This window comes from Doryrhamphus excisus, chromosome 21 (genome assembly GCF_030265055.1).
Source record: "Doryrhamphus excisus isolate RoL2022-K1 chromosome 21, RoL_Dexc_1.0, whole genome shotgun sequence".
Classification (NCBI taxonomy): Eukaryota; Metazoa; Chordata; class Actinopteri; order Syngnathiformes; family Syngnathidae; genus Doryrhamphus; species Doryrhamphus excisus.
In genome coordinates this window covers 7,455,341-7,479,315 of record NC_080486.1, presented here as the reverse complement: position 1 = coordinate 7,479,315, position 23,975 = coordinate 7,455,341, and the positions used below count along the sequence as shown (strand labels likewise).

Sequence of the window (23,975 nt, the reverse complement as noted above, 5' to 3'; positions counted from 1 at the left end):
ATATATATAATATAAAATACATAAAATATTATATATATATATATATATATTTATAATAAAAAAATATAAAAATCAGTAAATGACCTTATTTACTGAAATGACCAAATGCATTCCATTTCGATTTTATTGCATGTGTGATTTGTTCAGCCAAGTGAATGAATATAGTGCCAAACATCCTCCACGCCTGAGCTATCATTGTCCAGGTACTCCAGGATCACATTACCCCCATTGTGCAGGGGGTCTTCTGGGCTGGTCAGCAGCGAGTGCAGGCTGTCGTCCTGTCGCAGAGCCTTACCTGTGGCGGGATGGCAGAGACGCAGCTTCTAATAGGTAGCAAAGAGGACAAAAAGGTGCTCATGAAAAATGAGGTGAAAAGAAGGAAGTGTGGAAGTCATCCCATGAGCATAACTGTATGGCAAATAAAACACAAGATGTCGAAAACAAAGTTTCTGCTGGTGATTTGCATGCATGCATGATTGGGTCATTGTCATTGATCATCTTCCCACATCCTGATATTTGTGTTTTTTTGCATGATTAGCCAACATAAAAAGTGCCTGTGTTGCATGGTTACCTTAGCTGTGAGGACATTGTTGTTGTTTTTGAGGGACGCCAGCGAGGCTGCAAAATCCACCACCTTCCCGACGCTCCATTTGGAGCAGAAGAACATGGGCTGAGTGCTGACATGTGACTCTTTAGGTAGATACACTTGAAAATAGATTCTTTCTGTCTGCAAAGCAAGAGGCGGCAGAACATGAGTGGTGGGTTAGAACTATCAATGCAGGGGTGTCCAAACTTTTTCCACCGAGGGCCACATACTAAATAATAATGAAAGGATGCAAGGGAGACTTGGATGTTTTGTAAAAGTTGTCCCTTGAATAAAAGATCACTGTTTTCTGGTCGAATACGGCTTATTATTAGTTTAGCAGTATCCTACATCGGCCACTAGATGTCAGTGTTGGACGTTAAACTCCTCACCAAGGTTTCCAAGGGAACACATGTAAGTTTTATTAATAGTTTACTCTTATTCTGGCTACTATATTGGGTAATACAAGGGTACAGCCATTTAAAGCCAAAAGAAACAACACTTTCCATAAAAGAACAAGGAACTGCTAACATATTTATGTCTAATATGTCTTATTTTCAGTGATGATATCTACTTAAACGTAAACTGAGTCTTAGTTCATGTCTTGAGTTTTGATAAGGTTTTTGGGTTTTGATACAAAAATATATGAGTTATTAAAAATGAATCATACTTCCTGGAAATTGACCCTAGAGAAATTACAGCAGATTGTTTTTTTACAGTTTAATTTAGTTTTTCCGCAACTAATTTTCCATAGATTACAGCTTTATAATATTATATTATTTTATAATATTCTATTATGTCATTTTTCTTTTCATATTTCAACCTTGCTACTAAAGTGACATTATTTTAGTTTTAGTAGTTTTAGTTTATTCACATACAGTTAGAACATAATGTTTTTCTCTTCATATTTTTCCCCATTCCTGCTGTTTTTTTCAACTTTCTTCACATAATTATGACTTTATTCACATAATACTTTGTTTCTACAACTTAAAAAAAAAATCTTCAATATATGAACTTTATACTACTAAAATTAGGAAAGTTTCCTCATAGTATCCATCCATCTATTTTTTATGCCGCTTATCCTCACTAGGTTTGCGGGAGTATGCTGGAGCCTATCCCAGCTGACTTCATCATGTTACCTCATTTTCATAAAATGACATATTTGTCTTGCTAGATTACAACTTTTACAATAAAAAACAGCCCTGGGCTACACGTTGGACAGCCCTGTATTAAAGCGTGAAAATGAAATAAGCAACAATAATATGAAATACCTGTGGCAAGCCCTTGTCTCCGACTGCGTGTAGTTTCAGTTTCATTAACGCGACCTTTGCTGCCGTGGCGCTGTTCTTTGCTCCTTTCCGTCCTTTGCTTTTGGATCCGTCCTTTGATTCTGAGTTGTAAAAATAGTGTGTCAGTAAAATCCGAAACAACTAAGGCTAAAAAAAAACATGGACCAAAGCAATCATGTTAGTAACTGACCCACAATCCTTTGCACCAGCTCTTTGGTGGCTGCCATCCGTGGCTTCTGGATCTCCAACTTGTCACACTTGTGATCATCTTGATGGCGGTGGCTGCAGGTCACACATGACGTCTTTCACCAACTCAAACGAGAAGTACGACGTAGGAGTGGACAAATGCAATGCAAACCTACGCCAAACAGAAGTGTTTTTCACACTGTGGGCAGATGACGGGCAGCACTTCTTTGACTTTGCACTCCTCCAAAGAGCAGGGATGACTTGTGCTGACGCCGCAAGTAGAACCTTCTCTTTTTTCACCCTCCTGGAACATAAACATGATGATTTTCATTTTGAATAATCTTACACAAACATACAGTTAAGCAGTGTACCTCTGAACAGGAGTGGGCTTCTCTGCTTCTGTGTTCAAGGCTGTCAAAAAAGAGGCACTCTGGCTATTACAATATTATTATCGTCAGCAAGAAGGGTATAAAAACAGATTTTTTTTTTTACCAGTAAACGCCACTGCAGGAATCACAAACAAATGGTAGAAAGTCTAAGGAGGAATGGATGGAGACAACACCCATTAACATGGAAAGTATGTCACACGTAAAAACGTTTCGCACAGCAAATTAGATTTTTTTTTATCATGGCAGCTTTATGCTAACAGTGCTAAATAAGGAGAGAGAGGGAGTAAACCTTTTTGGCGACAAGACGCCAGTTGACAGTGCTTTCCAATGTCTAGTTCCGCCATTAGCGCGAGGGTGCTTCTTCTTCGTTTTGTTTATGGCTGGTCGCAACCAACGTGCACGTGCTTACTGCCTCCTACTGTACCGGAGTGTGTATCCTTAAAGTGGGTAATAGGTGACAGACTTACAAAGGGTATACAATTAAACAGTTCTACACATTTTGTGTCCTTAAGATATCAAATTAAACCTGGCTACATTGCTGGACTGGCTTCTACCTTTTCGTGTTATTTATTGGCAGCTTTTGGTGTCATTTACCGCCACCCAGCAACTGTTGCTTCCCGGATGTAAACACCAGCTTGACCCCGGAAATGAATGAATTTTATTTTTGTAATACTTTTTTTTAAAACAATGTATTTTTAGATGTCGACTGTTTATCACTAAAGCGTTGTGTACTAATATAGAAATATATATGTTCACACACAATAAGTTAAAATAATTAAGAATGTGCTAAAAGTAGAGGGGGGCGGTCCTTCGCTGCGATGACGTAACGAAGGTAAGTGGGGAAAGGTGCGGTGATAGGTGTGGTGAAAGGTGCATTCTCTGTTTGTTTCTAACAGATCCAGTCGAGCTGGAAAATCAGCTCGCCACACACCCTGGAAACACCGAGCAGCTCATCGTCCTCAGAAACCCAGCGAGAGTACCGGAAAGCTCCCCAAAATGAGCAAAATCTCGAAGTTTTTCAAAGGGAGCTCCAGCTCCAGTTCCTCGAGCGCGTCCAAGTCCAAACACCGATCCAGAGGAGGACCCTCGCCCCAGGATGCCATCCATAAACTGCGGGAGACGGAGGACATGTTGACGAAGAAACAGGACTACCTGGAGAAGAGGATCGAGCAGGAAGTTATGATAGCAAAGAAACATGGCACACGAAATAAGAGGGGTATGTTCCATCTTGTATATTCTGCCTTTTTAAGTCGAATAAAGTCACGAGTGAACTTTAAAGACACATTATCTTGTACAGATGTGGACTGGGAGGCATTTTTGTCACTTTAACTGATTTTGGTTTGGTGGCAATAATAACTGAAAGTGTAGTTAGTCGTCCACCAAAAGTCTCACGCATCCTTCCCATGTGACCTCCCAGCCGCCCTGCAGGCCTTGAAGAGGAAGAAGCGTCTGGAGCAGCAGCTCACTCAGATTGACGGCACCCTCTCCACCATCGAGTTCCAGAGGGAAGCATTGGAGAACTCGCACACTAACACGGAGGTGGTAAAGAACATGGGTTACGCCGCCCAGGCCATGAAGAAGGTCCACGAGAGCATGTGAGAATCCAGCCACACTTCCTGTAGCACCAAACACCTTCTCATGATACCTTTTTGAGAGATTTGTGCTTTCTTTGGTCAGGGACCTGAACAAGATCGATGATCTAATGGAGGACATCACGGAACAGCAGGACGTGGCCCGCGAGATCAACGAAGCCATCTCGAGACCATACGGCGACACGTACGACGAGGATGAACTTCTGGCCGAGCTGGAAGAGCTGGAACAGGAGGAGATGGAGGACAACATGAAGAGCATGGGCGGCCTGCCCTCAGTGCCCAGCGCCAGGGTGCCGTCAGGACGGACGTCCCACCGTGCAAGTATGAACCATCGGGCTGGAGAAGAATACTTGAAACATCCGTCAACTAACGCTCCTTTGTTTTGACAGCGGCCAGGAGACGTGTTGAAGACGAGGACGACATGCGTATGCTGGCTTCATGGGCGACATAAACAACATTTGGAACATTTGTATTTCCGGGGGGGAATGAAGAGCATTAGAATGTTTTTAAGCTTTTAGCACTGTTTGGACACTTTACTGTTTGTCTATTTATCAATTAGCATTAGCATTCCATCTTATCAACTCATCTATTTTCTTTCCTGCTGACATGTTTTTTAATTGTGTTTACGTTCAGTCAACTGAAGGATTAATAAAAGCTACACTACATGTAATACAACTTGTAGTCAGACTTTGTTTAAATATTGTAAATAAATGTCCAACTATAATAAAAACACGCTTCCTATAACTGACGTGCTTGTTTTCTGTTATGAACCGACGTGCTGCTTGTTTCTATTTCCAACAAATAAACAACCGACATTGGTGTTGCATGACATGTTGACATTTATTTTGGTAGTCATTCCCGGAAGTGGGCGTGCCTGCAGTAACGTCACTAAACAGAAAGCAGTTTTTCCGCCTGACCGACGTAATTGTCAAAACCTTGGGAGTTTCTGTGTTACTACATCATGGAAGCAAGCGGTCACGATCAAACTTGTGGTGAGTTAGCATGTTTGTTCACTCTGCTCGACATGAATTATGAAAAGAATGTATTGTATTATTTGGTATTATTAGCCCTCAGGCGAAACGCAACATTTACGCTGTTAAAGTTGATTGTGGCACCTTTTCAGCCTCTTAAGTTCACTGTAGCAACTTTCGACTTATTTTTACTTTCTTTACTGGAATTTGACTTCATTACGAAAGTTAAGGCACTTCCTGTTCATGTCGCTGATATATTATAACTTAGTAATGTCCGTTTTGTTTCCAGACCAAGCTCTGTGACAGTGGACTAACTAAACAGACATGAATGTGTTGATGTTTCAGTGACTTTGTCTGGAGATAGTAACGGCACAGAGGCGGGCTCGAAGGTCCTGGCCGAGCTGCGTCTGGTGGTTCTGGGCTGGAGGTGGCCCGGCAAGAGCCTGACTGCCAACACCATCCTGGGCCGGGAGGAGTTCCGCTTGGAGCGCGCGGCCGAGTTCTGCGTCACCAGACAGACGGAGGTGCAAGGTCGGCAGGTCACGGTGGTGGACACGCCCGGCTGGTACTCTTCCCAGGACACGCCGCTCTCCTACAAGAAGGAGATCACCAGAGGAGCCACCTTGTGCCCCCCCGGCCCGCACGCCTTCCTGCTGGTCATCCCTGTAGGCATGTTCACTGAGGTGGACCGCGCCCGCATCGAGGAGCACGTGGGCCTCTTTGGCGAGCGTGTGTGGAAGCACACGGTGGTGGTGTTCACCTGGGCCGAGGTGCTGCGGAACATTTCCATCGAGCGCTACATCCGCCGCGAGGGCGCCCATCTGCAGTGGGTTCTGGAGAAGTGCAAGCGCAGGTACTTTGTCATCGACAACTGCGTCTTTGAGGAGCAAGCTCAGGTAGGACGCTTGATGGAGAGGGTGGAGAAGATGGTCGCAGACGAAGGAGGCCACTACCACCCAGAGGAGGCCGCGGACCAGCAGAAGACCCCCTTGGATGAGAACCAAAACCCCACCAGAGATGTGCATGAATTGGGCGCCAAACCCAAACACACCACTGGCGCGACTTTATCCAACGAGGCAGCGCCGCTTCCCACCGAGTGACACTACTGATAGGTTAGCGATGCTAGGTTAGCGCTGGTGTCACTTTGGCTTGCTGATCTCAATATTAGGGACACCTTGATAGTTTAGAACAAGGCTCAACACTGACCAATTTCGTGTTGTAATTCACCAACTTGCCCACTGGGAAGAGACACTGCACCATGTCGTTGGGTTACGTTGTGGTGGTCTACACCAAAGAATGTCTGTCATGAGACTATGCAGATGTCCTGATAACCAAAACAAAGTAGCACCAGTCACCAGTCAGTGCCTTTGGTCTCTCTAAGAATCTTCTTTTAGGAAAGAATGTGAAAGTTGTACACTGCTGTTAATGAAGAATGAATGGTCTTCTATTCTATTTATTTCTACTGTACTTTGTATTATTGATGGTTTGAATGGGGGTGAAAACAGCGAAGCTTCTTAATCCCAACAATCTGTTACATCCGGTCCTCTAATAACTAGTAAAGTAACAAAGGGAAAACGGCGCCTCTGCTGGTAGCTGCAGACTACTGCACTCCATTTTGGCCTAACTGCAATGACACAGCAGCTAACCACTGTAATTGTTTTTTACCAGTGACTGCAGATGGTGTAAATCGATGACCAAATAGTAAATGTACCAATAAATGCACTTATAACTGACTTGGACTGTTTGTGTTTTTATATATGTATGCTCAAGGACACACCGGTGTCTTTGTGGATGACAGTTGACTTCATTGTTTAAGGACAGAGGAAACCCTAGCATTTTGGAATGCAGCCCAACTCGTTTGTGCCGTTTGTTTTTTTTGTCATCTTATGTAACTTTAAGTACTAAAAGGGGACGTAATCTTAGTGCTAACGCTAATATTGTACAGGTGTATATGGCAACTTCTTTTTTTTCATTGTTTAAGGACAGAGGAAACCCTAGAATTTTGGAATGCAGCCCAACTCGTCTTTGCCGTTTGTTGTTTTTGGCATCTTATGTAACTTTAAGCACTAAAAGGGGACGTCATCTTACTGCTAATGCTAATATTGTACAGGTATACATGGCGACTTCCGTTTGTTAGAATTTTTTACATGACTTATTGTCATTTACCACTTGTCACCGGAAGATGGCACTAAATCGCCAGGAAAAGTCAGTAGTGACCCTTCACTGATCTGATGTGTATCTTTAAAAATGTACAGTTCAAGCATGACTATTTCCTATCGCTGTCAACAAAACATATTTTACATTTAAAATTTAGCGCACTTGATGAAAAACAGCAATGTTGCAACGCATGTAGAGGAAAAAACAACAAAGTTCCAACACGGGTCAACGAAGATACGCCCACCTACCTGAACTCTGGCACTGATTGGCTAACCATGAAATTGTATTCTACCGTTGGCCAATCATCATTAATTTTGTGTTTGCCCGTGGACGGATAACAGCTGTTAAGACATCAGTTCATAATAAAGTGCCACAGTCACTGTCGCTAACGGTAACGGTAGTAGTTAGTAGTTAATTACCTGTTACTTGAAAACAATTTGCCGAGGAGGGGTGAATGTGTTAATGGAAACCAGAGGAGACATGCTGGAGATAAGACATTAGGTCAGAAGAAACATTAGACATGGTCGGCGATAACCCAGGAAGTGTGCCGCTCTTGTTGCCCTGGAAACGACCTCTGCTAGATAAAGCATTGGGGCTCTGAGGTGTTCAGCACCAGCGCGGTTGCCATGACAACTGTCGGTGCGTTTTCGGGCGGGGTTAAAATAACACGCGCCACCGCTCTGTGATAGTGGAAGAGAAGGCGCTACTTGGTCTCAAATCCGCACAAGACACCTGACCACAGGTAAGTATTCTTGGTTTCTAATTCCAATGCAATGCCAATTTGAAAAGGACACGTCAAAGCTTCTCATTGGATAAGAGGCTGCCTGGAGTTTTAACTGGCCATAACATCAGAGACATCATCAGTAGTTACCGAGCCATGTGTTAGTCATTAGTGGGCCATGACTTCAATGACATCACTTGTTAACTGGCCATCACTTCAGTCACTAAGGAGCCATGACATCAGTCATTAACAGCCATCACATCAGTTGTTAATCAGTCATCACATCAATGACATCATTAGTCGTTAACTATCCATGACGTCAGTCGTTAACCAGCCATGACATCAATGACATCATCAGTTGGTAACTAGCTATGACATCAGTCTTTAACGAGCCATTACATCACCAGTCGTTAACAAGCCATGACATCAATGACATCATTAGTCGTTAACTAGCCATGACGTCAGTTGTAAACTGGCCATGGCATCAATGACCATTCCTTAACTAGCAATGATGTCAATCCTTGACGAGCCATGACGTCAATGACATCATTATTCATTAACTCGCTATGACATCAGTTTTTAACGAGCCATGACATCATCAGTCAGTAATGAGCCATGACATCAGTCGTTAACCAGTCATCACATCAATGACATCATTAGTCATTAACTAGCCATGACGTCAGTTGTTAACTGGCCATGACATCAATGACATCATTATTCATTAACTTGCTGTGACGTCAGTCTTTAACGAGCCATGACGTCAGTCGTTAACCAGCCAAGACAATGACCATTCCTTAACCAGCCATGATTCCAATCCTTAACGAGCCATGACATCAATGACATCATGAGTCATTAACTAGCCAAGATCATTAATTGATGACATGGCATGACATCATCAATCATTACTCATTAACAAGCTATGACATCAATGACATCATTAGTCGCTAATGAGCCATGACTCAATGGCGTCATTAGCCGTTAACTAGCCATGACGTCAGTCGTTAAGAGCCATGACTTCAATGACATCATCAGACGTCATATCAATCTTGAACTTTTCACACATCAATACTGTTTAAATGAAATAAAAGCTAGTTAGTGCAGCATACTAATGGCTTCTGACGTTTACATTTGTAGCAGTTTGCTTCAATTAAGTATTAAGTTGCTATGATTAAGCTGTGCCGGGCTTTGGTTTGAAATAAAAGTAGAAAGGTGTTCCATTCTTATTTGTCATGAGCAGTTTGAAAAAGAAATAATAGAAAAAGACACTTACAAAAATATCTTTTCAGTATAAATACAAGTGACATGAAAATGTAATGAATGTGAGGCAGTAATGAGCACACCAATGCTTCATTCAAAGAAACGCACCAGCTGTTTCCTGCCTAGTTACAATTCAAGCAAACTGTCTTTTTGTGTCTTTGTCCATTCACACACACACACACACACCTAGAAAATAAATTCATCTCACACACAGACACACACACTTGGAAAATAAATTCATTGCACACACACACACACACACACACACACACACACACACACACACGAGCGCCTGTCTTGTCAAGTTGCATTAGTACCACCTGGAAAAAAGTGCAAACTCCTAAAGCAAAAAATGCCAAAAGTAAGAATAAAGAAGATTATGTTTCAAAGGACTAAAACATTTTTTTTACATTTGGACTTTGTGCTCCAACACTGCAGAAAGTTAGTCCAGCCTGCAGTTCTCTTTAAAAGCAGTAGGGGACAGTAAACAGACAAAGAAGGACGTTGGCGGGATCATCACATCTCCATGGCAATGACAGCACCCCACCCCCCCAAAAAACCCTTAGTTCCATGCTACAAGAAGTTCCTTGTCATGTGCATGTCCAGGTCCCTTTCCTTGTTTAGGACCAGGTCCAGGTTCAGGTTCAGGAGCAAGTCCTCAATCATAATGAGGAGGGCTAAATTGGAAAAATAAAATAGGGGGGTGGCGTGGCAGTGGGAATGCGATCCCTCAGCATTGCTCACAAACGATGAAGCCCTCCTTCTCCTGACCCGCAGGCTCCACCTCCGCATACGCCGGACGACCCGAACCCCGACGGAACTTCATGGCTGGCCACCTGCTGGGTCGTCTCTGAGGACGCAGAAAGCCAGACGTCAGCAGATGTGTGATGGTGCATCTGTCTCTAGTGCCATCTGTTAAATTCTATTCACCTCCATGAGGAAGAGGCTGGCGGCCGAGGTGGGGTGATGGTAGATGTAGACCAGCACGCCCACCACCAGGATCAGCATCACCAGGAGGACCCCCAGAATCAAACCTGTGTGCAGGGGATGTGTGCCCGTCTTCCTGTCTGCCATGCTGTCCACTGGCATCACTGCACACGCACACATACACACGAATTGGGATGATGACGCATTACTATACATATTATATACACATTTAATGTAACAGAGACGTCTGTATCATTTCATCACTGCTGCTGTTTGGGCTTAGTGACACATGCTGTTCTTTTGTCGGCCAGCAGGGGGCACAAGCGGTGTTTCTTGTGTTTGAATATGAAACGTCAGCAAACAGCACAACAAACAACACCATATCTGTTTTGTTTTGGAAGAGAATCAGTGAAGCCCTGCACTATTTTTGTCACGATGCGTTCAAGCGTTCAGTGTTACTGTATGCATGCTTGCTGGCTCTGTTAGGCCAATCTGAAATCTGATTGGTTAAAGAAACAACCCCATTACTAACAGTAGAAGCGACATGGGCCATCACTCCTGATTCTGAAGGCCCTGGGCAGATTTCATAGCATGACATGGCAACACCTAGAAGCTGAAATCTGATTGGACAAAACATTTTGTGCAACAAATACTAGATTGGGGGCGGCACGGCGGACGAGTGGTTAGCGTGCAGACCTCACAGCTAGGAGAACAGGGTTCAATCCCCCCTCTCGGCCATCTGGTGTTTGCATGTTCTCCCCGTACATGCGTGGGTTTTCTCCGGGTACTCCGGTTTCCTCCCACATTCCAAAAACATGCTAGGTTAATTGGCGACTCCAAATTGTCCATAGGTATGAATGTGAGTGTGAATGGTTGTTTGTCTATATGTGCCCTGTGATTGGCTGGCGACCAGTCCAGGGTGTACCCCGCCTCCCGCCCAAAGACAGCTGGGATAGGCTCCAGCACCCCCGCGACCCTCGTGAGAAAAAAGCGGTAGAAAATGAATGAATGAATGAATGAATGAATGAATGAATGAATGAAATACTAGGTTCAAGAAACAACCCCTTTACTAATCGTGGAAGCGACATGGGCCATCACTCCTGATTCTGATGGCCCTGGGTAGATTTCATAGCATGACATGGCAACACATAGAAGCTGAAATCTGATCGAACAAAACATTTTGTGTAACAAATACTAGATTGCTTTAAGAAACAACCCCATTACTAATCATGAAAACGACAAGGGCCATCACTCCTGATTCTGAAGGCTCTGGGCAGATTTCATAGCATGACATGGCAACACATAGAAGCTGAAATCTGATTGGACAAAACATTTTGTGTAACAAATAATAAATTAGTTAAAGAAACAACCCCATTATTAATAGTGGAAGCAACATGGGCCATTACTTCTAATTCTGAAGGCCTTGGGCAGATTTCATGGCATGAAATACAAAAACAAAACAAAACATAGAAGCTGAAATCTGATTGGACAAAGATTTTGTAACAAATACACGAATTGAAGTTGCTTCTGATAGCGTTCAGGCCAGCAGTGTAGGCTATTTGAGATGTTTTCATTGTAGCATGCTAGACCAAACACATACCTTGGTTTTCTCGAAGGTGCAGCGCGATCTTCGTATCGTCTGCAAGGACACAAACAAATCAAAGAATCAATATTTCTCTCTTGAGTTGTTTTTTTCCAAACTAATTGCTCCACTGAGATTCCTCTTCTTTTCAACTTCAAATGCACACACGTGATTAAAAATGCATTCTTTCACGTGCATAATTCACAGCGTTAACGGCCGTGCACGTGTGAAGTATGGAAATGTAGCGTGACCCACTTCACGTAAACTTTATGCAAATGAGCCACGCCAGACAAATTACTTCAAAGGGTTTCTTGGCATTTCCAGACGTGTTGAAATGAATCATTAAATGAGATGTGCTTAGCAAACGCCATTAGCCATCATGAATATGGATTAGTCAACCCAATCGACTAGTTCTTTCCAAAAACAATCAATGTTGAGACCATGTCCTGTCATTCTGCATACTTTTACAACATGCAACAACCACCTTTAGTTATTATTTATTGTATTTGACTGGATTTATTAAAAGTTAATCTGACTATCAAGGGAAAAAGTTTGAAGGACATCTTGTCCACTGTCCTGTCACCAGTAAAATACTGCTTCTCTTCTTCTGCAGGATGCAGACTTTCAGCCTCCCGCTGGGATCATGCGCTTTGCTACTTGACGCTGCAAATATCAAAGCTTGACCCCCCCGCCCTTTAATGCTAAACCCTCTCAGGAGGCTTGACTGTTTGAAGGAGAGAAACGCAAGATAAAAGTGAGGAATTCCTTTTCACAGGAATGAATTAAGAGTGTTAGCAGGATGATTTGCTAGCATCAATAGCAACTTTGCTGCCAGAGAAGACCAGACTACCTTCAGTGGGGGCGCTGGTGGGAGGCTGTGAGCTGGAGGGTGGGGCGTCTTTGCTCCCCGGTGTGGTTTTGGCAGCAATGGAGGTGGTTTTGGGGTAGAGGTACGTGGTGTCAATAATGTCACACATCTTGTCCTTCGTCTGGAACAACAAAGGCCATGAATGCAATGCACGGCAGAAGAATGTACTGAACTCTGGTACTGCATTTGCCCATCTTCACCCCTTACCTCATCTGGACAGCTATGGTCTACCCAGTCCTGCCGATGGCGGTCAAATCCACTGGAACATCTAAAAGGAGAGGACAGAAGAAGAGGTGATGAAGATGAAGATGAAGAACTCATTATTCATCCTGTGCAGGGTCACGGGGGAGCTGGAGTCTATCCCAGCTGGCTCATTAAATGCTGGTCAATGTTTGTTAGGTGTCCGTGATGAAATATGATTTTATTTGGCCTGAGGTTGTTATGAAGCAAGGGGCAGAACCACAGAACCACGCTGAGCACTCAATGCTAATAAATATGTGGCATAGAAACTATTCAATGTGCATCAATATAAAAATAAATCAGAACTTTATTGGACTCTAAAGTGTTCCTCAGCTGCTGTCTTTCCTGCCCAACAAAACAAAGCAGTCAGCCTCCTTCCCAGCCGCCAGGAAACACTTAACGCCTCTTCACTGGCACTTGTAAAATGTATAATATGAAGAAAATGTGCCGCCTCATAAAAAGGTCAAAGGAGCGTGTCTTTGATGGTGCATGTGAGTTAGACGCCTCCTGCAGGGAGCACACTTTCATGACCTCTCGCTCTCTGAATGCAGCATTGAGACAGCGACGGCTGACATCAAAGCCTTCCAGTCAATGGAAAGAAAAAACATGGCTGACCTGGCTCAAAGCTATTCCTGGTGTTGTGTCTCAATTGGCGCAATTGGTGCAACAGTGGTGCAGACAGCGCTATTTAAATGAGTTTGGCTGTCAACATAGGGAGTTAGGGAGAGTGGCCGTCAACAAAAAATGAGGTTTGAAGTTATGGCGTCGGTGGAGGATGCAAATAAACACACTGGTGAACTCCAGCAGAAACATTGTATCATCATAATGATCCGATATTAGTGTATTTTATCAGCTCAGGTGAAACACACGGCTCGTTACTACACTAGAACACTGCCATGGAACGATGGAGTTATAGGGGCGCACAGAAATGCAGTGTTGTAAGGAGTTTTTCATATAATATTCAAAAACACAGACTGCAAACAAGTTTTACAGTTGATAAATCACATTGCAGGTGCAAAACAATTACATTTGCATCTCCTTCTCCCTTCTCAAAAACGGTCAAAAAAGAAAGAAACAAATAAATAAATAAATATAAAAGAAGGAAGAAGATGCACATTTTGAAGTGAGTCATGAAAGAAGGTTGGGATGCTCAAAATAATCGGTGTCAGAGGGCGTTGCAAAACTGTACATTTGTGATGTCACAGAAGGACGGGCTTCTTTAAGGGCCGTGGCTGTAAGCTCTGCTTCTCTGTGTATGAAACAAGCTCAGGCAGAAGTTATTGGAGTTGGTGATTCCCAGCAAGAGAAAAATATTTTCATCTGTCAACGGCATTTCACATTTTCGGCATTTTTGTGAACATGAGCGAAAAATATCCGCCAAAGTGTTGCTGAAGCCAGTAGCAAGGAGCACGCTCTTGCTGGGGAAAGGTGCATTAATGCACTCACATCTGGCTTCTGAGCTCCACAGCACCAGTAGTGCCTCTGACAAGTGTGTCCGACAATGAGTGCTCCTCCTTGGGTTAGAGGTGGCGCCCACACAGCCGGCTTCTCCTGAGGTCCACACTGAGGTTACCACTCTTTGAGTTCATACACGGTAAGTCAGTAGCCAGTATCTTCTAGACCCTTTCTGATTAGCTCTCCAAAGGCTTTATTAATTTATTATCAATTATCAATTCATTGATAGCAAAGGTTGCCGAACCCCGCGCAAGACAAACATTTTAAAGATGTTTCCTGTCATGTGAGGATATGAGCTTGAAGCCACCAACCTGTTGAGTCGATGGCACCAGCTACAGTTGAAGTTAATCTGCGAGGAGATGCACGCTCCACACGTGCTGAACTGAAGACACGCTGGACAGGGAAGACATTATGTCAGAGTGTCCACACACAGGCAGCTGTCTTTTATTTTGTCTCTCACTGGGGAGAGGTGTCATTTCCACGGCCGTGGCGTTGGTGATCTTGAGTTTGGTCAGCTCCACGCGGTGGTACTCGTAGATGGTTCTCCGCCTCACGTCTAGGAGGAAAAAGAGGCAGAAAGTGAGAGAGGAAAGAAGTAAGTCAAAAAGTGGGACAAAGAAGAAGGCAGAATGAGGTCAAACGCTCTATGCCTCCCTCTCTTTGTGCACATGGCCAAGTGGCGGCGGCATAAATCTGCTGTCGGCCGTTAACAAGGCGAGTCAACAGCGCCATCCATCCTCCACTGTCATTGTGCTGCAGTCTAATAAATAAGAAACAATCCTCATTTTTCCTCTGCTAGACGGTACGAACTGACTGCAAGCTGTCAGTCATTATGTTCAAAAGAAGCCTTTTAGTCGATGGACTGCAATAAGACCAATATTATATATACTGTATTATACACAGTATAGTAAAATAGTATAGAATTATATACTTAAATACACAGTCAGGAGATATGGAAGATCTGGGTTCGACTCTCCGTTGGACAACTCAGGTTCTCCCTGTGCGCGGGTATTTTGGTTTAGATTAATTGGCCTACTAAGGATTTTCAAGCATAAAAATGGCTATATGAACAAACATACAAATATAAGGTATTCAGAAGACGCATTCAAAGACATAATATGTACTATTAATCATTGGTCACTAGGTGTCATGTTATATTGATGTGACGATATAGTATGCTGTATGCTGTAGTATGCTTATTTATGTCTAATATGTGCAATATCTATGATGTTGATTTGAGCCATGTGCATGCCACCATCTCCTCATAAGAGCAACACCTTTGTTTTTAAACCACAGCACACACTCACTGGGTATCTGCTGGATTTTGTGGAGCACCACGAAGGCGTCGGAGAGGCCCACCTTCACCGGGTGATTGACGGAGCTGATCTGTGACACCTCGATGGGGATCTGAAATGAACACAGGTTTTAGTGCCGTGCGCAGTTTGAGTAGTGGATAAAAAGAATGCATACTGGCCTCTTTGTAAGCGAAGACAATGCGACCGCTGTCGTGCAGCGTGGCCTGGAAGGTGAAGCTACCCAGGTTGTAGTTGTCCTGAAGGTGGACATGGTCCCACTGCACCACCAGAGAAGTACCTGAAGGGCTCAATAACATGCACGTGTTGCTTATAAGCAAGCGCTTCAATGTTGGCAGCTGATTGACAGTCACAGAAAGCTGATATGAAAGCACAGGACAATGGATAAGATACTTTATTGATCCCCAGGGAATTTCTCAAGTATGTCAAACTATGTTTATGTTATAGTCAAGAATTATAACTTTTTAATGTAATCTTGCTAATTAAATATAAAAACACTAGCTGTCAGAGGAAGTAATGTAATATCCAAAGTACATGTTTTATTGGCCTGCAGCATATTCGTCCTGCATGATGATATTGTGACGGTTTAAGTGTGTTTAATAATATCAAAAAAAGTCACAATGTACCCCACAATCTAAAGTTTGGACACCCTGCACTAATATAACAATAAACAGGCTTGCAGTAAATAAGAAGTGGTCTTTAACTCATTCAATCTTTGGTAGTGAGTTGATGGTGGCCATTGTGACCATCCCTTCTCATCCATTTTTACAAGCGCATCCCTTCTGTGAAGCTTTTCTGCTGATAGCATGGAATGATTGACACCAGGCACATGAAAGAGGTTGGATGCTAAAAATCAACTGTGGCACTTTGACAACGAGGCTTTGCATCTTCTTTTTGAACTGAGCACATGTGCGCAGTCAACAGTGTTGCCAGATGGAACATGTCAAATTATCATACCAGAAGCTTAATGTTATCGTATTTTGAGGAAAATTGTCGTGAATACCTCGTTTGACATAGCTGAGGACCATCTGCTACAGTATAACATTACCACAGATTGTGTATTTTATAGCTTGTAATGAAGTTTTCCTTTTAAATAAACCAACAGCAGCTGCCACTGGCAGAACAGCGCCCCCAACTGGCTGTATTGAAGTACATGAGACAATGCACAACATCAGGCGCAGTGCAGGATGCATCCTGTTTATGTTTGCTAATAGCCATCTATTGAAGGGGTCAAATTATCCTACATTAGTGGAATTTTTTGACTTACTGATTGTACAGACGGTGAAATGATGGTATAAATACAATAATTGTCGTACGTCTGGCAACGCTGGCTGCAAACAAAAGCTAATCCTAAAAGTACAAACTGCTTATCTTCGCTCAATTATCTGTGATCATCAGCCCAAGAAGCACCATCATGCCACTGTAGCTGCTGGCTATGATGAGCACATGTTCAATAATGTCTGGAAGCACATGGTAGACAACCATAATGTATCCTAACAGACATTTATCATGCATCAATGTCAAAAAATCTCCAAACGTAAAACTGCTACATAACGCTGTTCTCCTCCTATAAGCTTTAGCATTTAGAGGAGGTTTCAGAGAAAAGGTCTCAGTGTGTGAGCGTCACAGAAAGGCAGAAGAAGAGAATGATGAGCTGGCAGTTTGGTTGTCAACGGTAGAAGGTCGCTGATATGGACATGATGGACCACCTCCATCACTCTTACAGTGAGAATATAGCCTGCATAGCAACGTTACAGACGTCATAAACAACTTACCATTGTCAAAGTATATGACGGTAGAGTTTCTGGACACACTGGGGTCAAAGTTGGCCATAAGAGGAGCAATGTATTGTGTGGCGGTTAGCATACGGTGCACCACGTCGCCTGTGTAGATGAACCCTGAGACGGAAAGCACATAGCATAGAACACACATTAATAAAGTGCAGAACAGCTAAATCACAATCATTGAAAATGAGCAGGAAAGTACATTGGTGGGACTGGTGTTTACTGACTGAAGTTTAGCTTGGACTAAAGAAGGTTAGTTGAAGGTTATATTGGCCTAATGAAGGTTAGGTTGGACTGATATTGGTTAGTTGGGTAGGAATAATGAAGGTTACGGTGCCCAAATAAAGGTTACGTTAGAATAATGAAGGTTAAGTTGGACAAATGAAGGTTAGGTTGGACTAATGATGGTTAGTTGGTGGGACTCATGAAGGTTACGTTGCCTAATTGAAGGTTACGGTGGAATAACGAAGGCTAAGTTGGACAAATGATGGTTAGGTTGGACTAATATTGGTTAGTTGGCGGGGGATAATGAAGGTTAAGTTGGACTAATAATGGTTAGTTAAGTGGGAATACTGAAGGTTACAGTGCCCAAATAAAGGTTAAGTTACAATAATGAAGGTTAAGTTGGACTAATAATGGTTAGTTGTGTGGGAATAATGAACGTTACATTGAACAAATGAAGGTTATGTTGGCCTAATTAAGGTTAGGTTGGACTAATGATGGTTAGTTGGGTAGGAATAATGAAGGTTACAGTGCCCAAATAAAGGTTAAGTTACAATAATGAAGGTGAAGTTGGACAAACGAAGGTCAAGTTGGATTAATAATGGTTAGTTGGATGGGAATAAAGAAGGTTAGGGTGCCCAAATGAAGGTTCGGTTGAACGAATGAAGACTGTGGGGGGGAATAATGAAGACCAATAAAGGTTAGTTGAACTAATGAAGCTTGAATAATGAGGGCTATAGGACTATTAGAGGTTAGTTGTGTGGGAATAATAATAAAGAGGGTTACACTGCCCAAATGAAGGTCAATTTGGAATAATGAAGGTTGGATGGGTCTAGCATTGAGCAAGCACTGAAAAGCTCGACTGACCATCAGAAAATTCATTTTGACTACAAAGAGGAAGAAAAGGTGAAAAGACAAGCTGCTAAAAACACATAGAAGTGACTGGTCCAGCTCCGTATGTTTGTTTGGTCCACATTATTAGCATGGATGAGAGCAACTTTTAGTAGGCGTTTGCTGATGGAGAATGTGGAGACATGAAGGGAGGGGCAAAGCTAGAGAGTCTTATTTCATGTCAGCATGAGGGGGTCCAAACGCATCCGTCACAGAGGGTGTGATGGAATCAATCTTTCCCTAAAGCGCTCCCTGCACAGTCAGCAATGGGATTTCATTCCCTTCGAGAAAGTCTTTCTGCTTGTGGAAAAGAAAGCAGACAGCGACATGACGGGAGCGTCTTTATCCACAATGCTGCATGTAAATCAAACTGCTTAAAAAAATAATAACAACAATAATTTCATCTCATGCAGCAGACTTTAGTGTTGTCATGTTAGCTTCTACCTGGCTAAATGACGGTCAACAAAATATCTGTCATCTGATTGGATGTAATTTATAACAACATTTAGCGGGGAGAACAGGTTCATGTGTCATCTATGACGGTCATGTGATACGTGAGAACAACAATTATGCTGTTTTTTTAAGTCAGTGGCTCCTAAGTGTGTGTGTGTGTGTATGTGTGTGTGTAGGGTAGGCGGGGTGAAAAGTCTGCAGTTAGAAGACACGAGGCGAGGGAGGCAACACGGCAATTTTCCACTCAAGTTCTGACGGCGAAAAAAGCCACAAGCTATTATCACTTGAAAGAAGGCAGCTCATGGCCAAATATTCCAAGATGTGAGCGGAACAACACAAAATAAAATCTCTATCATGATCACGCCTTGAAAAATCTTCTGGGTGGCGGAGAGATGATTAGGAGAATTAGCATTCCTCAGCATTTGAAGGCAGAAGAGGAGGAAGCTAGCTGCCGCCTGCAGGCCTCTTTGCTTCCCTCCAATGTAGTCATCCTGATGTCCTGACGTGTTTATGCTCATTTTATTGGTTATTTTTCTTAACAGAGACTATCAATACAGTGTAGCATCGCTGGGAGTACCTTTCGTTTGCCAGTGTGCTTTGCTGTACATTTTTTCTAAGTGGCTGGAAAGCACATGGTTAGAGCTCACGTAGTAGTTGGTTAATATTCTGCATCATACGTTGGTACTGTATTGTCTATTTTATCCACCAATTGTATTGTGTGCAGTTGTTTTGACACCAGAAGTCTGGATGGTGTTGAATTGGTGACGTCCCGCGATTCGTTGCTAGTATAGTATGCCTCACACAGAGGTAGATCCTGTGTGGCTTATTCGAGTCAATAAAGTCACATGTCCACTGATGAAGGCAATCCGAAAGACCACACACAACTGTAATTGTGTTTCTTTGCAAAGTGACATCGCCAACTAGTGGTCTGGCAAGCAAATTGCGGCGTATTCACTCCTTGCAATCATTTAGACAGCGCGGCGTCAGCTTTTACTAGCTTCCGTGTGATATGAGAGCTGCCTTATCAATGACTGCTAGGCCGCTTGGCAGACACGCTCTTGTTCCCACTCCAAAGCCATCTTTCTCCTTTATTCTGCTAGACACTAGCATCCAGACGCTAACATCTAGACGCTAGACACTGTGGCTGAGGTGAGAGCTGTAAACCACTTGGCCGCTTGTATTCTATGGTTTGTGCGAGACGTGAGAGTTACTCCAAAACGTGGACTTGTTGCTTGAGGGTGTGATGTGGTGGTACAACACGCACACGCACACACACTGTACATTTCATAAATGCCTCAGCAGTGGATGAATCCCGACCACATTCCCCGCTAAACCACAGCGCAGTAAAAGCTGTGTGTGCATAGCCGGCATGTCCAATAACAACACTTCATAGTGACTACTGACTGGGATGACTTACCACCAGTTGCCACGGTGATTTCACGCAGGAGATGTCCATAAAAAGGGAAATCGAAGGACAAATTGACTCTCTGTGAGAACAGAACCAAAGAGGTCAGAGGGGAAAGGTCAAACAAGAAGCAAACAAGACTAGAGGCATCTTTTCAGAAGTTATTTCACATAGAGTCTAATTACAGGTCAAGTGGGTTGGACTAGTACAATCATAGCATAATTACCCATAAATAACCATCAACCCACTGTATAAAGAATCACAGTGGTTGTACAAGGACACGAAATTTTAAAGGTGTCCTATCCTGCTCATTGCAGGGGCTTTTACAATGATACTGGACCCAGTGGGGCACTATACGAACTTTCTTCACTATATAGGCTCAAGCCAACCACCTTCACCCTTGCCAGTACTAACAGAGCTGCATAGAGACACTCCCCCCTCAAGGGGTTACTTGTTAAGTATTATAAGCATCTAGTAAAATATAATTGGATAGTGAATGAAACAGGTGTCCGTGAAGCAGAGGAGCCGTAACCAGGAGGCATGACTCCCCAGAAAACCAAAGAAACTTCCCCATGCTGCTTTACTACCGGTTAGATACACAATTTTGTACATCTAGAAAAAACTTTATGGATGCCATTTTAGGAAAGAAACGGTCTGGAGCAGAAATTAATTAGGGAAAGCCACTACTTTTTTCTTAAACTTTGAACTTATACAGCTTAGCCGCTAATTTATGGCTAAATTCTAATCTCCATTATCTCAATACTTCAGAACTGCTGCTAATTGTTTAAATACTGTGCAGCTCGCGAGTCAGTGAGGAAACGATTGGAGCCAATCATGAGCTATCAGTGCAAACATAACGAGCTCGTCAATCCACTGGAAGTTAGTGGAGGTCAGTATATACAGTGTACCACTAACAACAAACAATAACAACTTAACATCTTTTCAAGAACATGTTACTGACAGCACTAATTTCATCACACAGCAACTAAACACTTAAATGGTAAATATATATACGTATATACAAATATACAAAAAATACCAATATGATTTTAAAATAAATAAAAAATAAATAAAAAACAACATTTAAAGTTTTGAGCAACGCATTCATTGGGGCGCTGCAATGACATCAGCTTCCCTCTGGGCTTTGGGTGCTCTGGCTCCATCCAGTGGATAGAATAATCATTGCAGCTCCATTTTCTATGGTTACTGTGCTCCTCCAATGGCATGGTTTTCTCAAACAAAATGCACTATGGAAACACTTTGAGTAATATTTCTGAAATCCAACATGTGAGTGTTAGTTAGTGTAAATTTCCAATGGGTTGACAAGCTCGTTGTGAGTTTTTCCATAGTTCACGATCGGCTACTGTTAAGAGCTGACTGGTCCTCAAGGTCTTGTGTACTGTATAGTAGTGCACTTCAAGAACAAATCAATGTATCAAGCTCGGGGAATACTTTTTCATACATTTCACACCCTGCTTTATTTGTTTGTGGAGGCTGGCAATCCAATGAAGTCAACTTTCACTTCATCTCCAAAACAACCACGGCCACAAGCACTTATCGATTTTCCTCAGACAGAGCCAAAGCCAGAAAAGGCAGCTGGTTTTGCTCCAGGGAAAAGAATTGTGTGCACTGTGCAAAGCGAGGCTCCATTTGTCACCTCTGAAGGTCGAGGAGTAGAAGGAACAACTCTTTTACATCCTCCACCGCCATTTGAACGTCACGCTGCTCATCACAATTCACCTGCTAGTGTCTGCATGCTTTCCACGTTAGAAAGAAGAAAGAATGTCAAAAGCAGACCCTGAAGTGTCAGCATTGTGATGTAATAGCATCAGCTTCAACAAAGTTTCATTCCATGGTATATTGAGCGTATAGTGGAGATGGAAATTCTTGGAGAAAATCTAATTTTCTTCCTGGAAATGTTCCCTTATTTTGGAATGCAAATGTTGGAATGTATGTTCATGGTGTAAATCTTGTTATTTTTAAATGGCAGGACTGTAAAGTGGAAGGAACATTCTCATGATGACACAGATGTAAAGCACTGCACATACTGTACATTGACTGACTTACCGCTGCTTGTCTGTGCGTGTTGGACAGAATTCCGTGAATCTTCACTTTCTCTTTGTCCATCTGCTCAATGTTCACCCACAAGCCTTTGCTCATGGGGTCGGATGGCCCGTATCTTTTGGATGTGTAGTAGTTGTGGTCTGTGTCCTCCTGCAGAGACAAGCAACACGATATTCATATATATCACTAATGAAGATACAGTGGTAACTCAGTTTTCCGTCAAAAACTGAATCATTCTACAACCGAAAAATGACAAAAAACCTTGCACTCACCAAAATATATTATTATAGTCATACAATTTTATATATAATTATAATATATAATTTTTTTTTTAATTTTTATTTAAAGCATTCGCTTTCAAACATCTGAGAACATTTTTACAAACAATGTATCACATATTTAAACAAAGTTTTTTTTGGCCCGATAACCACAGCTTCTTTCTTTGCAGCTGGTGTGTGTTAGACACAAAACAGTACGTCTTGAAGGCGCTTCGCACACTAATTACCGTATGTGATGGAGGCCGGCACAAAAGGTAACTACTTTTATTGGATTTCCAAAGTTCCTGTACTTCGTCCATATTATCGTTGCAGCAGAAATTGTGTGCGTATTTTGCAAACCGCAGATTAATAGTGACTCTAATGTGAAAGACTGTAAAAGACATGTGTAAAAGAAATGTGAAGATGCTTGCTTTTATTGTTTCCTGCTCTGAATGACCAAGAGCAGCCTAATAAGATACCTCACAGCCAGCCTTTCAGCTGCAAACGTTGTTAAGGCGATGCATGGGGAGCCGCGCTACACTTAAACTGGAAACTAATTAAGAGACATTTTACATTTGCTTTACTCTGACCAGTCATCAAATCAAAAAGCTTTACTTCATCTTCAATGTTACAGCAAAGCAAATATTTCAATTCCAAAAGTTATTCTGCCCTGCAGGGGGTGCTTTTATTTAAATAAACAGCATCAGTGGAAGCCTCCAGGCAGCCTGAGTCGGCACTTTCAGGGAAACGAGTTGTAAAAGGGCGGAAGCATGTTGGATGTTATTGGTGGCTTGGAGAAGGTCTGAGGGGGGTGAGCCTCTTCAAGGTCAGACACCTGGAGACCTGGGCCAGGGGCGATTGGGGCAAGGGGAGCTCATCCAGCATTAAGTTCTCCAGAGGGGGCTGTGGAAGACGGCCATAGTTGCCTTGAGTCACAGTGTGACATCATAACATCTCATCATAATGAGACATCCTAGCATGACATCGCAGCATCTTTTAGGGGACCTTACCACCCTGTAGAACTGGAGGGTCCCAAAAAGTGCCATAGAATGGATGAGTGATGTTGGTGACCGACGTGTCTGGATGACAGGTGACTCATCATGCTATTATCTGATAGTCTACATCCATGATTCATCGAAAATCAAGCGAACTAAGCAGTGGGAATTTCCCGCCCCCCCAAAAGTGCCCGCAGACACCAGCGTAAAGCACCCTCCCATCAGCGCACAGCAGAAGCATCCAAAGCGGCAGCGTGGTGGGACCCCACACACTCCAGTTTGCTTTTACTGGCACAGACACACGCCTGACGTGGCTGAACGCTGAACGCCGCCTAAATAAGAAGAGCGGGGTGTGAAAATGACACCACGGAATG

The 23,975-nt window shown here is 42.9% G+C and overlaps 4 protein-coding genes across 5 annotated transcripts in view; 2 read left to right on the top strand and 2 right to left on the bottom strand.

The window, feature by feature from the left end:
- Window positions 1-100: 100 nt before the first annotated feature.
- On the bottom strand, window positions 101-3,083 carry zfand1 (zinc finger, AN1-type domain 1). The gene is made up of 9 exons (XM_058060049.1): window positions 3,002-3,083; window positions 2,737-2,884; window positions 2,551-2,593; window positions 2,430-2,469; window positions 2,235-2,362; window positions 2,063-2,154; window positions 1,855-1,973; window positions 572-727; window positions 101-323 (listed from the first exon to the last, which is right to left on the bottom strand). The coding sequence occupies exons 2-9, from the start codon at window positions 2,789-2,791 to the stop codon at window positions 144-146; spliced, it is 813 nt and encodes a 270-aa protein (XP_057916032.1). The 5' UTR covers window positions 2,792-2,884; window positions 3,002-3,083; the 3' UTR covers window positions 101-143.
- A 212-nt stretch (window positions 3,084-3,295) lies between these two features.
- Window positions 3,296-4,787, top strand: chmp4c (charged multivesicular body protein 4C). Its single transcript, XM_058060050.1, has 4 exons — window positions 3,296-3,663; window positions 3,865-4,042; window positions 4,125-4,360; window positions 4,429-4,787. Exons 1-4 carry the CDS (start codon window positions 3,444-3,446, stop codon window positions 4,488-4,490), a joined length of 696 nt encoding a protein of 231 aa, XP_057916033.1. The 5' UTR covers window positions 3,296-3,443; the 3' UTR covers window positions 4,491-4,787.
- A 115-nt stretch (window positions 4,788-4,902) lies between these two features.
- Window positions 4,903-6,759, top strand: LOC131108963 (GTPase IMAP family member 9). The gene is made up of 2 exons (XM_058060441.1): window positions 4,903-5,031; window positions 5,356-6,759. Exons 1-2 carry the CDS (start codon window positions 5,001-5,003, stop codon window positions 6,108-6,110), a joined length of 786 nt encoding a protein of 261 aa, XP_057916424.1. The 5' UTR covers window positions 4,903-5,000; the 3' UTR covers window positions 6,111-6,759.
- Window positions 6,760-9,219: 2,460 nt separating this feature from the next.
- plxdc2b (plexin domain containing 2b) overlaps window positions 9,220-23,975 on the bottom strand; it is a 29,390-nt gene continuing 14,634 nt past the window's right edge. For both annotated transcript variants that reach the window (XM_058060439.1, XM_058060440.1), the window contains exons 3-14: window positions 22,353-22,499; window positions 20,298-20,367; window positions 17,306-17,428; window positions 15,692-15,810; window positions 15,525-15,624; window positions 14,678-14,773; window positions 14,529-14,610; window positions 12,730-12,790; window positions 12,505-12,643; window positions 11,673-11,711; window positions 10,076-10,236; window positions 9,220-9,995 (exon numbers count right to left, since the gene is read on the bottom strand). In XM_058060439.1, the coding sequence (XP_057916422.1) occupies window positions 9,876-9,995; window positions 10,076-10,236; window positions 11,673-11,711; window positions 12,505-12,643; window positions 12,730-12,790; window positions 14,529-14,610; window positions 14,678-14,773; window positions 15,525-15,624; window positions 15,692-15,810; window positions 17,306-17,428; window positions 20,298-20,367; window positions 22,353-22,499 (1,257 nt within the window). In that variant the 3' untranslated portion in view covers window positions 9,220-9,875. The remainder of the gene's footprint in view (window positions 9,996-10,075; window positions 10,237-11,672; window positions 11,712-12,504; window positions 12,644-12,729; window positions 12,791-14,528; window positions 14,611-14,677; window positions 14,774-15,524; window positions 15,625-15,691; window positions 15,811-17,305; window positions 17,429-20,297; window positions 20,368-22,352; window positions 22,500-23,975) is intronic.

Bases quoted from the DNA above. Each gene is read 5' to 3' on its own strand.
- zfand1 (XM_058060049.1), bottom strand. From the start codon at position 2,791: ATGGCGGAACTAGACATTGGAAAGCACTGTCAACTGGCGTCTTGTCGC. The intron at 2,155-2,234 runs GTAGGTTTGCAT...TGTGACCTGCAG, and splicing joins GAAAAACACTTCTGTTTGGC to CCACCGCCATCAAGATGATC. The intron at 324-571 runs GTAACCATGCAA...GCTACCTATTAG, and splicing joins ACAATGTCCTCACAGCTAAG to AAGCTGCGTCTCTGCCATCC.
- LOC131108963 (XM_058060441.1), top strand. From the start codon at position 5,001: ATGGAAGCAAGCGGTCACGATCAAACTTGTG. The intron at 5,032-5,355 runs GTGAGTTAGCAT...TTGATGTTTCAG, and splicing joins CGGTCACGATCAAACTTGTG to TGACTTTGTCTGGAGATAGT.
- chmp4c (XM_058060050.1), top strand. From the start codon at position 3,444: ATGAGCAAAATCTCGAAGTTTTTCAAAGGGAGCTCCAGCTCCAGTTCC. The intron at 4,043-4,124 runs GTGAGAATCCAG...TTCTTTGGTCAG, and splicing joins AAGAAGGTCCACGAGAGCAT to GGACCTGAACAAGATCGATG. The intron at 4,361-4,428 runs GTATGAACCATC...TTGTTTTGACAG, and splicing joins ACGGACGTCCCACCGTGCAA to CGGCCAGGAGACGTGTTGAA.